This window comes from Littorina saxatilis, linkage group LG7 (assembly GCF_037325665.1).
Source record: "Littorina saxatilis isolate snail1 linkage group LG7, US_GU_Lsax_2.0, whole genome shotgun sequence".
Taxonomy (NCBI): domain Eukaryota; kingdom Metazoa; phylum Mollusca; class Gastropoda; order Littorinimorpha; family Littorinidae; genus Littorina; species Littorina saxatilis.
Genome location: NC_090251.1, coordinates 29,389,257 through 29,406,763, shown reverse-complemented (window position 1 = coordinate 29,406,763; position 17,507 = coordinate 29,389,257). Strand labels below are relative to the sequence as shown.

The 17,507-nt window shown below is 43.5% G+C and overlaps 1 protein-coding gene, 1 long non-coding RNA gene and 1 other non-coding gene across 3 annotated transcripts; 2 read left to right on the top strand and 1 right to left on the bottom strand.

Moving 5' to 3' along the window:
- Positions 1-1,716: 1,716 nt before the first annotated feature.
- LOC138971976 (plectin-like) lies at positions 1,717-5,181 on the bottom strand. The gene is made up of 3 exons (XM_070344820.1): positions 4,845-5,181; positions 2,203-4,403; positions 1,717-1,756 (listed from the first exon to the last, which is right to left on the bottom strand). Exons 2-3 carry the CDS (start codon positions 3,519-3,521, stop codon positions 1,717-1,719), a joined length of 1,359 nt encoding a protein of 452 aa, XP_070200921.1. The 5' UTR covers positions 3,522-4,403; positions 4,845-5,181.
- An 8,093-nt stretch (positions 5,182-13,274) lies between these two features.
- LOC138970331 (uncharacterized) lies at positions 13,275-17,292 on the top strand. The gene is made up of 3 exons (XR_011456889.1): positions 13,275-13,652; positions 14,474-14,602; positions 16,622-17,292. It is a non-coding gene; the product is annotated as an uncharacterized lncRNA (long non-coding RNA).
- On the top strand, positions 15,415-15,488 carry Trnar-gcg (transfer RNA arginine (anticodon GCG)). Its single transcript has one exon. It is a non-coding gene; the product is annotated as a tRNA-Arg (tRNA).
- Positions 17,293-17,507: the final 215 nt, after the last annotated feature.

Genomic DNA, 17,507 nt, shown 5'->3' with positions numbered 1-17,507 from the left:
GCTCAGTTCATTATGACGTTATAGCTCCTGCACGTTTAGCTGTTAGGACGGGCTAAGGCTAATGTTACCGTGCTTGCGTATCCGAAATCGTTCATGAACCGGAGTCAACGAGGCCGTGGTGCGAAGCGACAGGAGTCATCGGTGACGTCGAGTCCTTGCCAGGCGAGCAGTGCCGTCGTCGAAAGTGGAGCGGCAGACATCATCAGTCTCCTCAGTAGTAGGCCAGTTCAGAGTAGCCTCCGCATGGTGAAATACAACAACCTGGAATGGTGAACGCAAGACTTAGTTCACGGTAACAGTAACATCGCCCACCCGTCCTTATAACTTAACAACCAAGTGCAGGATTAAATGGACATAATTCTCTACTCTCACTCTCATGCATCTCGAACACACATACCAACGGACTTATACATTTAATTCTGCTAAGTATGAAGTCCAACGAATAATACCAAATTCATTCTATCAACAAAACTGTCCACCACTCCCCTTTCAACCAAAACATTTTCATTCAACAACATACCAAACCATTCCCCAAAACAAACTCACAAATTCATACCGTTCAAGTACAAAGTTACACACGCACGTGCACACTATACATTCCGCCATCTTGGATTGACCGGTTTTCAGAAGTCAATAAGCAAATCTAAACCTGAGAATAATTTAACTGTAACACACACAACATAATATTTAATGATTACATACCACATCCTGGTTGTATTGAAGTAGCCATACATATCCCCTGCCGTTGATAACAGGTTTCCGGCATCTGCTCTACGCAAACAGACCCTACGTTCAACGAAGAACGGATTCGCTTGGAACGCAAGCTATCTTCCCTCGGCTAAAGGCAAAGAACGAATGAATAAAAAGGAGTATCTACGAGCTCGAATTTAGCTCTGAGTTCACCTTACAAAATACAAGCAAAACACACGTGAAATACCTGAGCACGAGCTCCACGAGACACCTGCAGTTAACCAGCGTCTACCTATGACAGGCGAAATAGAGGAACACAGGCGCTCCAATACAATACATTTAACCCCACAGCATAAGAGTATGCTAATATTAAAGCCGCTTGTGACAAACCCCCCTACTCAAACCGAACTACGGTTCGTCACAAAAATTCTACACAATGCGGCTGTAATAGTCTGCTCCGACGTTGTCGCATCCTCGGATTGCTCTGATGCGGAACGTGAATGTCTGAAGCAACAGGGCCCAGCGCATCAAACTTCCGTTCGTCATCTTGGTCTTCTGTAGAGGTTGAAGGGACTGGTGATCAGTCTGTAGCGATTCTCTCTCTCTGAGACTGTCAAAGTGCCAACACGGTCGACAGCGATTCTCCGGAAAGGTTCATCTATGAGAGGCATCTTTCCAAGGTGAGCTTTGGGTGATCCTCCTTCAGGTAAAGCTCGATGACCAACATCACAGGAATGAACATAACGCCTGATGTCGCCCTCCATCCCTGGCCAGTAGAACGAATGCCAGAGTCTATTCTTAGTTTTCTTTGTCTCAAGATGACCAGTCTTAGTAACATTGTGGTATCGTCTCAAAATACCCGAACGAAGAGTCTCGGGCACCACCACCTGACTGAAGGTCTTCTCCGTGGTTATGAAAAAGCGATGTAGGACGCCCTGCTTCCAAAGGAATTTCACCTTTCCTTTCTTCCCAGATGGTGTAGGGTTCCTCCTTTTTGCCAGCTCCCGCACCCTAGACAGAGTTGGGTCAAGCGTCTGTAGCTGGATCAACTTCTCTCTGGTAACACCTAGACCAGAGTCCTTCATCCGTAGGGTTTTAGGAGGTTCTTTTTCTCGCGTATTTTGGACTTGAGTAATGGCGGCTATCTTGACAGGTTGAGCTTTCGCCCGGTACACAGGAACTTCAAGAGTTTCTCCTCCAGGCTGAATGATCCGGTTTCCGATGAGTACGGGGTATGTTAGCTGGTCAGCCACAATAGCGACAACGTTCCCTGAGAAGAATGGGGACTCTAAATGTACGATCGTAGTAGGACAAGTCTTCTGAACGTTCCCTGCTGCGAAACGAATAGTTTGACTTCCCTGCTTGAGGTTACAGTCTTTTACCAGCGAGGAGTCAATAACCAGTCCGTCGGCGCCTGTGTCACGAAGAGCAGATACTTGTGATCCATTGATACTGACCGTGCATAATGGAGTGTACGAAAGTTTGCTACATGGGTCACAAAGGGTAGGTAACTCTGATGTGGCAGCAGTGGTTCCTGGCGTCGTTAAAACTGTTCGCACGTTGGTGACGGCCCTCACGTTGAAGGACGATGCTGAATGCGGGCAATTCCTACGGATGTGCCCAGTTTTACCGCAACCGTAGCAATTTCTCTTGGGAAAAGGCCCGTTGGGGTGGACGGGACCAACTGGGGCAGAGTCTTCCTCAGGGTTTTCAATGTCCTTCGTGTTCTTCTCGACTCGACCAGTCGCAGTAACTGGGTTTTTCCTGGCTCTTTTTGATGCAGCAAACCTCTCAGCTAGTTCGGCGGCCTCAGTGACGTTCGCCGGTTCGCGCTGCCGGATGAAATCCGCGAGGTCCCCAGACACATGGTCCATCAGGTGTTCCATCAGTAGGAGGTCTCGGATTCCAGCATAGGTCTCCTCTTTCTTCGCGGCTTTCCTCCACCGTTCAAACCAGATTCGAAGACGGGTAGCAAACTGTATAAACGTCTCCTCTCCCCTTTTGGCCGCGAGTCGAAACTTAGAACGATACGAGTCAGCCGTCCAGCGAAAAGATCCTCTAAGGGCGTCCACAATGACATCAAAGTTCCCCGCATCCTCAGCTGGCAGTTCCAAGTAAACATCGGCAGCAAAACCTTTCAGGAGGGCTCCCAGCCGAGCTCCCCAGTCACTCTCCCTGTCCCAGCCACTGAGAGTTGCTGCTCTCTCGAATCGTCCTAGGAAGGTGTCGAGATCCTCTTTGGCTTCATCAAATGGATCTATTTTCAGACGAACTGGTTCAATAGCCCTACCACGAGAACTTGAAGTAGTCTCTTCTCTCCTAGTCTTTTCTATCTCTGCACGAACTCTTTCTTCTTCCAGTTCAGCTAGACGTCGGCGGCGGTCGTTTTCTTCCTCTTCTCGAAGTACTTTTCTTCTGATTTCTTCTTCCTCCCTCTGAAGTCTTCGTTGAGCATCCTGTTCCTCCCTCTGAAGTCTTCGTTGAGCTTCTTCTTTTCTCAGTTGAGCTTCTTCTTTTCTCAGTTGAGCTTCCTCTTCTTCTTGAAGTAGTCTTCGTTGAGCTGCTTCCTCTTCTTGAAGTAGTCTCCGTTGAGCTGCTTCCTCTTCTTGAACGTATTTTGCTAAAGCAGCCCCTGATCGAACGCCCAAAGCACGTCCCCTAGCGGCTATAATTTCTTGAGCTGACGTGAGGGAACTAGATTTTTCAATAGGGTCAACAGCAGCTCCATCCAGATGCTTTGGCGTGGTAAGTGTCATACGGGGTGGAGAATTACCATGATCAGGGGTAGAAAAACTTGCCAGAGCGGCATTGCGAGATTTAGATCCCGACATGATTTCTCACCAAATGTAAAATGGTTAAGTCGCCAACTATGGAAAAGCAACCTAACTACTTCACAACAAAATTCTGAAGCAAAACATCTCAATCTACAACATTTCCAGACAAGTTACAACAGGGAAAAATGCTATAAACAACGACGAGACATGTACCCAGCACCGGCTAGTATTCACAGGTGGCCGCTGTGAAAATCAGGTTAAGCCTTAGCACGTACAAGCATGTTATTCAATCATCACTATTCAAAAATCAAACCTGACAAGACGGTACAAACAAACAGACGAACAGAGCAAAATCATAGGTGACGATGTAATAATAAAGATTCCCGGACGAGCCCCCATTTGTCACGCACACATGCACAAAACACGCACGCAGTCTGTCATCCACGACTCAAAACAATCTTGCTCTTCCGACCACAAAACACAAGTTGACACGAACAGTAGATTAAGGACGTTTCTTACAAACAATCAATTATACATAACATAAATACACGCACAACACTATCTAACTATACCAATCTTTCTTTCGGCAATATCCACAACAACAACAAAGATCAACCAGCGTTAAAGCCTATAACAACAAAGAATAATTATTTAGAAACTTTCATACCTCTCACTTTCGCTCAGTTCATTATGACGTTATAGCTCCTGCACGTTTAGCTGTTAGGACGGGCTAAGGCTAATGTTACCGTGCTTGCGTATCCGAAATCGTTCATGAACCGGAGTCAACGAGGCCGTGGTGCGAAGCGACAGGAGTCATCGGTGACGTCGAGTCCTTGCCAGGCGAGCAGTGCCGTCGTCGAAAGTGGAGCGGCAGACATCATCAGTCTCCTCAGTAGTAGGCCAGTTCAGAGTAGCCTCCGCATGGTGAAATACAACAACCTGGAATGGTGAACGCAAGACTTAGTTCACGGTAACAGTAACATCGCCCACCCGTCCTTATAACTTAACAACCAAGTGCAGGATTAAATGGACATAATTCTCTACTCTCACTCTCATGCATCTCGAACACACATACCAACGGACTTATACATTTAATTCTGCTAAGTATGAAGTCCAACGAATAATACCAAATTCATTCTATCAACAAAACTGTCCACCACTCCCCTTTCAACCAAAACATTTTCATTCAACAACATACCAAACCATTCCCCAAAACAAACTCACAAATTCATACCGTTCAAGTACAAAGTTACACACGCACGTGCACACTATACATTCCGCCATCTTGGATTGACCGGTTTTCAGAAGTCAATAAGCAAATCTAAACCTGAGAATAATTTAACTGTAACACACACAACATAATATTTAATGATTACATACCACATCCTGGTTGTATTGAAGTAGCCATACATATCCCCTGCCGTTGATAACAGGTTTCCGGCATCTGCTCTACGCAAACAGACCCTACGTTCAACGAAGAACGGATTCGCTTGGAACGCAAGCTATCTTCCCTCGGCTAAAGGCAAAGAACGAATGAATAAAAAGGAGTATCTACGAGCTCGAATTTAGCTCTGAGTTCACCTTACAAAATACAAGCAAAACACACGTGAAATACCTGAGCACGAGCTCCACGAGACACCTGCAGTTAACCAGCGTCTACCTATGACAGGCGAAATAGAGGAACACAGGCGCTCCAATACAATACATTTAACCCCACAGCATAAGAGTATGCTAATATTAAAGCCGCTTGTGACAGTGTGTACGTGTGTGTGTGTGTGTGTGCGTGTGTTTGTGTGTGTGCATGTGTTTGTGTGTGTGTGTGTGTGTGTGTGTGTGTGTGTGTGTGTGTGTGTGTGTGTGTGTATGTGTGTGTGAGTGTTTGTTAATTTGTATGTTTGTTAGTGTGTATGAGTGTCTGTTTGTTAATTTGTATGTGTTTGTTTATTTGTTTGTGTGTGTGTGCGTGCCTGCCGTTGTTAGTGTGCGTGCGTGCGTGCGTGCGCGCGTGCGTGTATATGTGCGTGTGTGATGATACGTATCCTCCTCAGCGCAACCGCAACCGCGCTTTTCTGGATTGTTAATTTCACTGCCTTTGCTACGAGTGTACGGTCTTGCGGAAAAAATGCAATGCGTTCAGTTTCATTCTGTGAGTTCGACTGAGCTTGACTAAAATGTTGATAATTTTCGCCTTACGCGACTTGTTGATGTTGTTCCCGCGGGAAACTGGCATTGGTGCTGGCACCAAACTAAGCTAACGACTACAGTCTGAAAACAGTACCGAGGGTACGCACGATAACGGGAATTTATTGCGTCCCGGGACCCGCTCTTTTTAGGTGTAGTGCGTCCCGGGGACCCCCTCCACAATTTTGTGTTACCTGTTTTTTTGCTTCTTTTTTTTTTTTTTTTTTTTTTCAAACAATTTTATTCACATAAATAACAACAATGAACAATATCTCATACAATGAATTAAATACAACTTATCGAGAACAACAAGCTAACTTTTTTAACGTTTTGTTCTTCGAACACTCACACAAAAATGCTTCTTATCTGTAACTGCCTATTAAAAATACTTTCCAACGGTAAAAACGAATTTGTTTTTTTATATATACTAACGCACATCTTTCCGATTAAGATAATGTGGTTCAATTTATACATAGTTGCCTTTCTCACCATTACAAAATGCATACCAAATAAAACATCACTAACATTCAAAATAATCTTAATTTCTAAAGTACGAAAAATAAATTCTTCAATAAACTTCCAGAATTTGTATACAACCGGGCATTCAAAAAAGAAGTGTTCAATTAAATCAGTTACATCACAGCAGTAATTACATTTATTAGTTTCCGTTACTTTCATTTTACACAGGAGAATGTTGGTCGGATAAATGTTGTGCATAATTTTCCAGTGTAAAACTCTTAATCTAGTCTCTTGTGTTGACTGATAGGCAACTATCCAGGATTGTTCATCAATTTCTACATTAAACTTTCTCTTCCAAAATCCTCCGGAACATGGTACATCTGTTTTCATATTAATAATCTCTTTCCTGTATTCGCTGGCACTTAACACATTTTTGCCGTTAAACAGTGGTAAGGTAATACAAACATCATCAGTCATATTTACAGCATTTTTCCTCATAAATAATGACACAGCAGCTTTTACAACATTATATTCAAGAATTCGGTTTGGCGAATATCCAATCAAATCACATATATCTTGATATGATAATATATCTCCCGAACGTACAATGTCAGTTAATACCAATACACCTCGTTGTATCCAACTCTCAAAAAATAAAACTTTGCCACTATACGTTATGCATGCATTATTCCATAATAAAATCGGCCCGATTGTCCCACGATCGTAGTGGTTATTATCCAGCCAATATTTTAATACTGCTTTCCAAAAGTGTGATTTCACTAGGTCTAACCCTTTAAATCTTGCACTGTTTACATTCGATAAGAAACATTCAAAATGTTTTCCAAAACGCAAATACATCATCTTTGGAGTGAAACTCCAATCATTTTCATTTGATGTAGTAAGTTGTGAAACCCATGTTAATAAAAAAGAGATTTGCATTTGCCTAATATCGATCATTTTTAAACCACCTTTTTCAATTTCAAAACATACAACGCTTCTTTTCACCTTTTCAAAGGCCTTCCGATTACAATCTCTTTTTCGCCACAAAAATCTAAACAATAAGGTATTGACTTCATTCAAAAACACAGTCAGGTAATACAAACGCTTGCATAATATACACAAATTGTGAAATTAAAAACGTTTTCACAATACATATTTTCCCTACAATGCTCAAATTTCGCTTCTCCCTGTTTTTTTGCTTCTAATGCGAATAGGATGCAGTTGGTTGGTTGGTTGGTTGGTTGTTTAGTTGGTTGGTTGTTTGGTTGGTTGGTTGTTATTGTTTATCGTCTCTTCAGCATTTTAATGCTATTCCAGACCGATGTAAGTGTGTTTCTTTTTTCAGTTCACATAGTAACTTCCATGCTTAAAAATATTTACAATCATGTCTATCACTGTGAAAAGAAAATTCTAAAACTTCATCACTTTCACATTTTGCACTTCAAATCTTGTCAAAAATCTTGATCTCTTTTAAAAACTTAAAAATCTTGTCCGGGGGAACATCCCGGAATACCGTATAGGACGCAGTGACACGCACTTTGGGGAGCCCTGATCAGTATGGTTTCTTAAAAGGACGAGAAAGAACAACTTTGGATGGGATAAAGTATAAATGACTTTTCGCAAAACACACAAATGTCACAGTCATGTAGCTATATACAAACAAGTCGCGTAAGGCGAAAATACAATATTTAGTCAAGTAGCTGTCGAACTCACAGAATGAAACTGAACGCAATGCCATTTTTCAGCAAGACCGTATACTCGCTCATGGCAAAGGCAGTGAAATTGACAAGAAGAGCGGGGTAGTAGTTGCGCTAAGAAGGATAGCACGCTTTTCTGTACCTCTCTTTGTTTTAACTTTCTGAGCGTGTTTTTAATCCAAACATATCATATCTATATGTTTTTGGAATCAGGAACCGACAAGGAATAAGATGAAAGTGTTTTTAAATTGATTTCGACAATTTAATTTTGATAATATTTTTTATATATTTAATTTTCAGAGCTTGTTTTTAATCCGAATATAACATATTTATATGTTTTTGGAATCAGCAAATGATGGAGAATAAGATAAACGTAAATTTGGATCGTTTTATACATTTTTTTTTTTTTTTACAATTTTCAGATTTTTAATGACCAAAGTCATTAATTAATTTTTAAGCCACCAAGCTGAAATGCAATACCGAAGTCCGGGCTTCGTCGAAGATTACTTGACCAAAATTTCAACCAATTTGGTTGAAAAATGAGGGCGTGACAGTGCCGCCTCAACTTTCACGAAAAGCCGGATATGACGTCATCAAAGACATTTATCAAAAAAATGAAAAAAACGTTCGGGGATTTCATACCCAGGAACTCTCATGTCAAATTTCATAAAGATCGGTCCAGTAGTTTAGTCTGAATCGCTCTACACACACACACACACACACACAGACACACACACACACACGCACATACACCACGACCCTCGTTTCGATTCCCCCTCGATGTTAAAATATTTAGTCAAAACTTGACTAAATATAAAAACGCATGTTCTTGGGGAATTCCCGATCCCACCTGTAGCAGCGGCATACATCAAAGGCTGACGCAGTCTAGTCAGGAACAGAAAGCCCGAACCTTCCCTTTCAAGTTACCCCACCGCCAAACCACGTGTTCAGCATGCAATGTGCACGGCTAAACGAAACACCTTCACAGGAAAGATCTTGGCAACCGCCTGCTATCACTGTGTGAAGCGAAACTGACATAGTGTGCTTCTTTTCTTCTCCAGTTTCAGTTTTTACATGTAGTCAAGTTTCGACTAAATGTTTTAACATGGACGGGGAATCGAGACGAGGGTGGTGGCGGTGCGATAGTGATTGTGTGTGTGTGTGTGTGTGTGTGTGTGTGAATCGATTCAGAGAAAACTGCTGGACCGATCTTCATGAAACTTCACATATGCCGGAGTCCCTGCAAATGATATCCCCAGACTTTTTAAATCTTTTTTTTTAATAAACATCTTTGATGACGTCATATCCGGTTTTCTGTTAAAGTTGAGGCGGCACTGTCACACCCTCAGTTTTATTCTGTGAGTTCGACTCAATGTATTAATTTCGCTTCACGCGACTTGTTTCACCTTATAGAGTTATTTTAACCAAAAGCAAAAACTGCGTTCTACCGAGAGTGTGCAGCGCAACAACGCCTCTCTCTCTCTCTCTCTCTCTCTCTCTCTCTCTCTCTCTCTCTCTCTCTCTCTCTCTCTCTCTCTCTCTCTCTCTCTCTCTCTCTCTCTCTCTCTCTCTCTCTCTCTCTATATATATATATATATATATATATATATATATATATATCGTGCGCGCACGCACGCACGCACACACACACACACACACACACACACACACACACACACACACACACACACACACACACACACACACACACACACAACCACCACCACCATGTTGAATTAATAATAATAATACGAGAATTTATAACGCGCACATATCTCACCACAAGGCGACTCAAGGCGCACTCATACACAATCTTTCGCATTTACAACTCAAGCCATACTCATATACACTTACGCATAAATTCCATGAAGATGACAAGGCAACAACACAAACAGAGACACGGCACTCAAAAGTAAGCATGAAAAAGAAAAGAAAATTTCAAACAATAATTATGCACATGGCTATTTACAACTGATTTAGACTTGCGGGTGAGATGGGTGAGGGGGGGGGGGTGTGTGTAGCGGGGCACTGTAGTCTGGGGATTATTTAGGGAAGAGAAAAGTCTTGAGGCCAGATTTAAATGCTTCCAAAGACTGTTGTTGACGGAGGGGGAGAGGTAGTGAGTTCCAGTTGGTGGGGGCTCGAAAGGAAAAGGAGCGTTGGCCTGCAGTGTTGAGCTTTGTGTGAGGTATGTTGAGTTTGAGGTTGTGTTTGAGGAGCTGAGTGGTCGGGAAGGTTGATAGAGTGAGAGGAAATCAGAGAGATAGGTAGGAGCGAACTTGTTGAGGCATTTGTATGTGAGAGTGTTTGAGCTTGTATTTGATCCAATGTGAGATGGGTAGCCAGTGGAGTTGTTGCAACAGAGGGGTGATGTGGTCTTTCTTTTTCTTTTTAAGGACAAGACGGGCAGAGCTGTTTTGAATGTGTTGAAGACGATAGATAGAAGAAGCGGGAAGTCCAGCATGCAAGAAGCGGGAGAGAGGTTGAGTGTTAGGCAGATTCAGAACAAAAGTTCTGCAGTTGTTTTCAAACATGGCATGTGAGCCTTAGGCCAAACAAATCTGCCGATCGGTGACATTTTGACTGATAATTCAAAAATTACTTCCCGTCTAAATCATCTTGAATATTTGCATAAATCGGCCCAGAGTTTACACAAGATTAACCTGGACGCAAACCAAACATCTACAGTCGGGCTACTTTTTGTGCGATGCGGCTGAATTTGATTCGATCGCAGGTTGACACAGATGAATTCTGCACAAATTCCCCCCCTGCACAATAAGCAGCCACTACATACCTCGGTAGTTTACCGACCGTTCATGAATATGGACCCAGACCGTTTGTTTGTTAACTTTGGTTTTTTTTCATGTGAAAACTTGAAACAATGTGATGGTTTATTTTATGGAATTCACAAGCAAGGAAGTGTGATGGACGTCCACAGAACACAGGACAATACTATTCAGTAGACTGAGCGGAGGTCGAAACAGCCGCAAAAGTTAGCGCGTATAAGTTTGTCATATCGTGCACACAGTAACTGTTGTAGTCATTTCATTCAAGGCTGAAAGCCAAGTTAAGGTCGTATCATGTGACAAACAGCCAGCCGTTAGTCAGCTATTTGCAGTACAAAAAATCCCAGCATTCCTTTGTTCGCTTGGTCCAAAATAGCAGCAGTATTAGTCTGCGTTCCAACAAGCCGGTTGGCGCGGCCCTGACAACTGAAACTCAATCCACTGATCAACCAAGCGCGGCGTGAAAAATCATGAAAAAGAACTTTGACGTTCTATAATTGGTCGCAGCTGCATGTATGTAAAGGTGAACTTATAGCCTACATAAACGCCGGTGGTGTACGGCGTATTATTACTGGATCTATTAGTGGAAATTTGGCAAATCTGCGACTGTAGCAGACGTCTAGCACGCACTTGTAAGAAGCTCGTCACATGGGCACTATTCTAGCCGGCGAGGGTGAACTTTATCCTTTAGACCAATGAGAGAGCGTGGATCGTGTGAACTGTTCATTGATTGGTTGAGGGGTGTGTGGATGGTAAATAGTCAAAAGTCAGAGGTTATTATGTAGCCTGACTGATGTTCGAAGGCCTAGAATAGGTCGACAACCGTCAAACCAACCCTTATTTAACTATATATACTGTTTGTCACCAAAACGTAGGCAGGCGTGTTTGGGTGAGGACCCATAGATCCTTTGGAATGAGGCCGTTCGTGTTAAAACCAATTATAGAGCTAGAAAGGCTTTTTTCTCTACTTTCTGAAGCAGCAAACAGCGTGACTGATCTGATACGAGGCCTTGTCTATACAGTGTAACGGAACACACAATTCACAAAAGCTTCGTAGGTGGAAAAAAAGGGGAAGAAATGTTACCCAAACGCATTGGTCTCAGTAATGTTTGTTTTTTTCTTTCTGGCGAGCAGTATTTATGTTTTTGAAAGGTAGTTACCACGAACAGTTACGAAAACTGACACTCGTGGACACATGCACTGGATGAGTGATGATCTATTTGTGGGTCGGGGGGGGGGGGGGGGGGGCTGTATCTGCGCTTGCGCTGCTAGGTACGGAAAACCATCGCCCCTCAGTCTCCACACTGCCATCAAGACTCAAAGGGCCAATGACTGTTAAATATATTAAGAGTAAGGTGACTTTTTACCAAGAGACCGGTCACTGCTTATTTTGTTCCTACTCTCACTCTCACACACACGCGGTTTCAAGTGTTCCCCCCTCTCTCTCATCAAGTTCTCTCTCTCTCTCTCTCTCTCTCTCTCTCTCTCTTGGTCTCTCTCTCTATCAAAACGCCCATTTCCACCCTCCCGCTACACCCCCTCGTCACCATGCAGCCCCCCCCCCCCCCCCCGCTCCCCCCACAAAACCGGGAACCACATTCCTCACCCAAAGAGTATAATAGCCACTCAGTCAAAGGAGTGGGTCATTTGAGGGTACATGGAAATCGTGTGCTGCTACTTTTTATATTTAGTCAAGTTTTGTTCTCTTTTCCTTTTGCAAACTACAAATCGGTTTATCTAGTTAGATAAATGGATGTGCATAAGCACGAGCTTGGTTTTGTGATTATATTTGCGATTTTTGTGTGTACGCCATGTATGCAGATTTGTGTAGGTATATTAGTATTCATGTGTGAGTGTATGTGTATGTGTGTGTGTTTGTATGTATGTGTGTGTGCCTGTCTGTATGCGTGTGTGTGTTTGTGTGTGTGTGTGTGTGCGTGTGTGTGTGTGTGTGTGTGTGTGTGTGTGTGAATGTGTATCTGTGTGTCTGTGTGTATCTGTGCATGTGTGTAGTGATAGCATGTGCGTGTGTATGCGCACGCGTATGTGCGTGCGCACGCGTGTGTTTGTTTGTGACTGCATGGATTTAAACGATGAATTTGCTTTTGTACTCCTGTTCTTTGTGTCTTAATGCTTGTATTTTGGTTTTGTACATGTGTATAATAATGTCATTGTAAAGCGCTTGGAGCTTTTAGGTAAGCACTCTATAAGTTTCCATTATTATTATTATTATGTACTACCAATGAATTAACAGCATTTTCAAACCATTATAGTCGCGGTCATTCACTCAATTAATTCACCGTAGGCCAGCTACGCTAACATGTACTACAAATCTGTTGAGGTTACTGACCGCTGTTGCCATGTCTGGGACCGATGCACTGACCTGCTGTTACTCGTCTCATGGTTATTGGATTCCTGAACGAGTGTTAAATTAGCGGTATTGGATTAACTGGCCATGTCCGCACTGAACTTTAGTGTGTGTGTGTGTGTGTGTGTGTGTCTATCTATATGTAGTGTATTCGTCCGTCAGCGTCTGTTTGTGTGTCACGTCTGTGTTCTTTCGATCCCACGCACAGAGCCCACACACTCAAACACAAACTCACACACACACACACACACACACACACACCTCTTCTTTGTTTCCGTTATGTGAGCACAAATATCTAATCATGGCAAGATTTTATCCCTGAAAGCTACATCGTGAGTAACCCGCAAATGTACCGCATTTGTGAACAGTCAACTCGTCGAGAAATTCTTCTATTTGGTTATTTCAGGGCATGGATGCTGCTTCAACTCTTTCAGGTCATCTGAACTTTGACACTGAGAGTGACAGGAAATAGAACCATGCCAGTAGTGGCTCACAACGCACTGCGTCAGTCGAGTTCAACAATCGTATTTATCGCCAACATACAGGGTCCTTGTTTTCCGTAGCCAGGAATAGGGTCCAAGCGACCTTTGAGACTTGTCACAACTGTCTGCAGGAAGTATCACGCCATATAGGAACGGCTGCACTGGGCAAACGCCAGGTCGGCCCCGGCTGTGTGTCCGTGCGACCCTAAAACAAAGTGAGTTCCCCCCAAAAATCAGATCTAGCGTCTTTCACATTCTTTTTTCCCAAAATAATTGTTTGAGACAAAGCGTAAGTATTCATTTTAACTTGTAACCTATACCCATTTTCCTAGTGGGTGTACGTGTGTGTGTGTGTGGGTGGGGGGGGGGGGGGGGTGGGTCCAGTGCAGCCGTTCCTACGGCGTCGTAGGCGTGACAAACTGATTGACAGACTTTGGTTTCACTAAGGTCGCATCCACTTGACCTTATAGTTTCCCCCTCGATTGAAGATGGGAAATTCAGTATGATGTACAGTTGCTGAACAAGCACTGATGATCATCTAGTGTTGAAGTCACACACACACACACACACACACGTATCACACACAAACACAAACACGCACGCACGCACATGATGAAAAACACAACTGGATGTTACGTGAAAGTTGTGTCGTGTGTGAGACGCTGCATGACACTGGAGGAGGATTTTTCATCTACCTGAAATACACACTAGTTAAACGTCACTTTTTGCCACAAGTATCTACTGTACTCCATTTGCTATTTCTCTACTTTCTTTCGCAACTTTTCTTGCTTTTCCCCCACTGAATTTCGCTGTTCCTCTACTCTCTTTCGCTATATTTCAAATGTATTTAGCTGTTCCTCTTCTGTTCTTTCGCTATTTCTCTATTCTCTTTCCGCGGCTATTTCTCGACTCAATTTCGCAATTTCTTCACTCTCTCACTCTATTTCTCTACTCTCAAGCTATTTCTCTGGTCTTCTTCGCAATTCCTCCACTCTCTCTTTATCTACTCTCTCGTTTTGCTATTTCTTACTTTCAGCCCCGAGTCTATCACCATACTTTGGTCCTCTCATCCAAAAACTGGAAAAGCGCATCCTTGGCACGTGTATAGCACGCTGTCTGCACGCGCGCCGCGCACTGAAGCTGGTTCACGGTGTCAGGCGATTCAGTGAGTATGTGTTGCGGTTGGTAAGTCAATAATAGAGTGTTATAAACGTCGACATAAACCGAAAACTCGACGCAGTAGTCTGTCCTGCTGGTGGCAAGTTAATACCGTGCCTGAATGTCATATATAAATGTGAATAATGTCGACATGAACCTCAAACTCGGCGAAGGTGACAAAAGATTCTTCAGCTTCATTTTGAGACAGATACAGTGAATACAGGAATTATGTAAGAAACGAAAAATCTCACGCAAGAGGCTCACGGTTATTAGTCCAGTGAATGTGACGTCACATTGAAAAAAGATCCAGTGAACATTCTGAGATTCATTTATTGTGAGAGAAAAAACCTCCCACGGGGCTTCATCAGGACCCTGCCGTTTGATTCTTTGTCTTTGTCGTTTTTTGATGTTTAATACGTGTGGGGTACACACACAGAATCCACGAATCGAGCCAGTCGGGGTTCTTAAGGTCGTTGGCATTTAAAAGAGCCTGATTGATCTGGTGAGCATCAGACAGCTGCTGGTAAAGTCAAGGCCAAGATGTTTTCAAAAGTCAGGTGTCAGACTCTTTGCATTCGACGCAAGCACGAAAGTTCAGTGCAATCACACTTGCTTAGCATGCAAATTCATAATGATATTTCTTTCGCCGCTTGAAATGAGAATGATATGGTTAATTATTGTCTCTCACTGTCTGATCTAAAAAATAAAATAAATAAATAAATAAAGAGAAAGATGCGCCCCTTTTGTCGAGATTGTCCGTGTGTTGTTTGAAAAAAAACAAGTCGCGTAAGGTGAAATAACAACATTTAGTCAAGCACCGGCCCCTGTAGCGCAGTGGTTAGCGCATCGGGCTGCGGGCCGGGAGGTCGTGGGTTTGAATCCCATCAGGGTCATGTGGGTTTTTCGGGCTACGGTCGGCTCCTACCCAGAGTGGAAGTGCTATGGTTCCTATGGGAAGGCTGGGATCACACAGCCGAGTGTCATTCACTTAACGAATGCGACTTTGAGGGTGCTCAGGTTCTGTATACCTGACCAACACCGCAGGTGCGGCAGTTCTCGGGCCTGGTTGACGCCAGGATATATTATGACAGTAAGCGTAGAGTGCTGCCCTGTCACGTAGTCTCAAAACCAAAATTGGAAATCCAAAGCATCATCATTATAATCATCCTCATCTCATTAATCATCCAAAAATATAAATTGTCCTTGCTCTTGTGGCCCTTCATGCCCGGAGCTCTCATGGTGACCTTGGTCTCAGTGTTCCTGTTCGATGATCCTTCCCTGAATAATAGTTCTGCTGTCAGTCTTCAACGTGTGACGTTCTGGGGTTCTGGGGGGTCGACGGAGGGACGTGGTGGCGGTCTGCTCTCTGGAGGAGACGCTCACTCAGTCTGGCTCCGCGACTTAAAAAGTCAATGTCGTTTGTAGGGGGCATAGTAGATGCGTCCGTTAGCTCGGGACAGACCCCACGCCCTGGATCGTGGCACGCCTAGTTTTTTCCACCGCAAGAACAACACCCAATTCGTTCCCCGCACGCGGAAGCAAAATTGTTATCTCGCAAAGGAATTGCCCTGTGAAGGTACGTTGTGGCAAATCACATTATCAAGTATAGATATTCTGAAGCAGAAATGCCTAGGCTATAAGTATGTAACTTATGTCTTGTTGTGTACTCGTGAACAGTGGCGTTCGATTTTCTGCCGAAGTCCGTGAAAATTATACAGAGAGGTCTCAATTTCGTACAAATTAACCTAGAACTACCATTTGAAGCACTATTTTAATACTCACAGTTTAATCTTCAATACCTTGCAGCCTTGTATGCGCGTTTTTGGGCACCAGCATCGTGCACAAGCTGCTCTAATCTAGGGTTATTTTGTGGTACTCGATTCTCAGTGGGTAAGGTCCCCCGCAGACACCTGATAAGGTCCCCCGCATTTTTGCCGGAGTGCCTACTACGCCCCCGCACATGCGCGCTGACAAAGCACATCATGCACAGCAAAACTGACCCGTTTGAAGCGTTCTTATTTGACAGATGGAGACCAGCGACCACACGCTATCTGCCGGGGAGATGTCTGGGGAAGTGATCGACAGCTACCTAGACATCAGTAGTGAGGTGACTATAGGTGAGACAGTCCCTTTACACACTTCTACACCGAAGAAGGTTGATCTCCTCCATTTGTGTGACGAATGCGGATCAGCATACCAACACAAGCGAACATTGGACAATCACAAACGTGAGAAACATGGCAACGAATCTTGTTTTGTATGCATAGTTTGTGACAAGAGGTTTGGTCGACAGGTAGATTACCAGGCTCATATGAACAAGCATGCAGGCACCAAACCTTTCCAGTGTGATGTTTGCAAAAAATCCTACGCACACAAACGCAGTCTGGACAAGCATATTATGTCTGAGTGAAAAGCCGGGGTTTGAGTGCCAAACCTGTCAAAAGTCGTTCATGAGAAGAAAGTATCTTCGTGACCACCAAATCACCCACTCTAATGTCTACGCTATCGCTCTGTCTTGCCAGGCATAGGCGTCGGGCTCAAGATCAGTGGAAACTGCTGTTAGACACCATGCTTTCGTTTAGATTTATCCTGTTCTGTCGCTCTATTCACAGACAACACACAGACAACAAGGAATGTTGATGTTGTTTATTTCAAATGTAAAGCGTAAAAAGTATGTAAATCCCTTTTCTTTTTTAACAACACACGGAAACTTCAGTAAGGTTTTTAATGTTTACATTCTTTTTAATTTGACTGGCAAGGTTGTGATGAAAATCGACAGTTAATACTAATTTTGAAGTTTGGGGGGCGGGGGGGGGGGGGGGGGTGAGTGGGAGGTGATGAGCAATATATTGAAGGTGCGATAACTGCCAAAAGAATAGTATATAATATGTGTGTCACGGGGGTGTGTGTGT

Excerpts from the sequence above, each read along its gene's own strand:
- LOC138971976 (XM_070344820.1), bottom strand. The coding sequence starts at position 3,521 with ATGTCGGGATCTAAATCTCGCAATGCCGCTCTGGCAAGTTTTTCTACC. Across the intron at positions 1,757-2,202 it reads ACCACTGCTGCCACATCAGA|GTGTTACCAGAGAGAAGTTG; the intron begins GTTACCTACCCT and ends ACTCTGGTCTAG.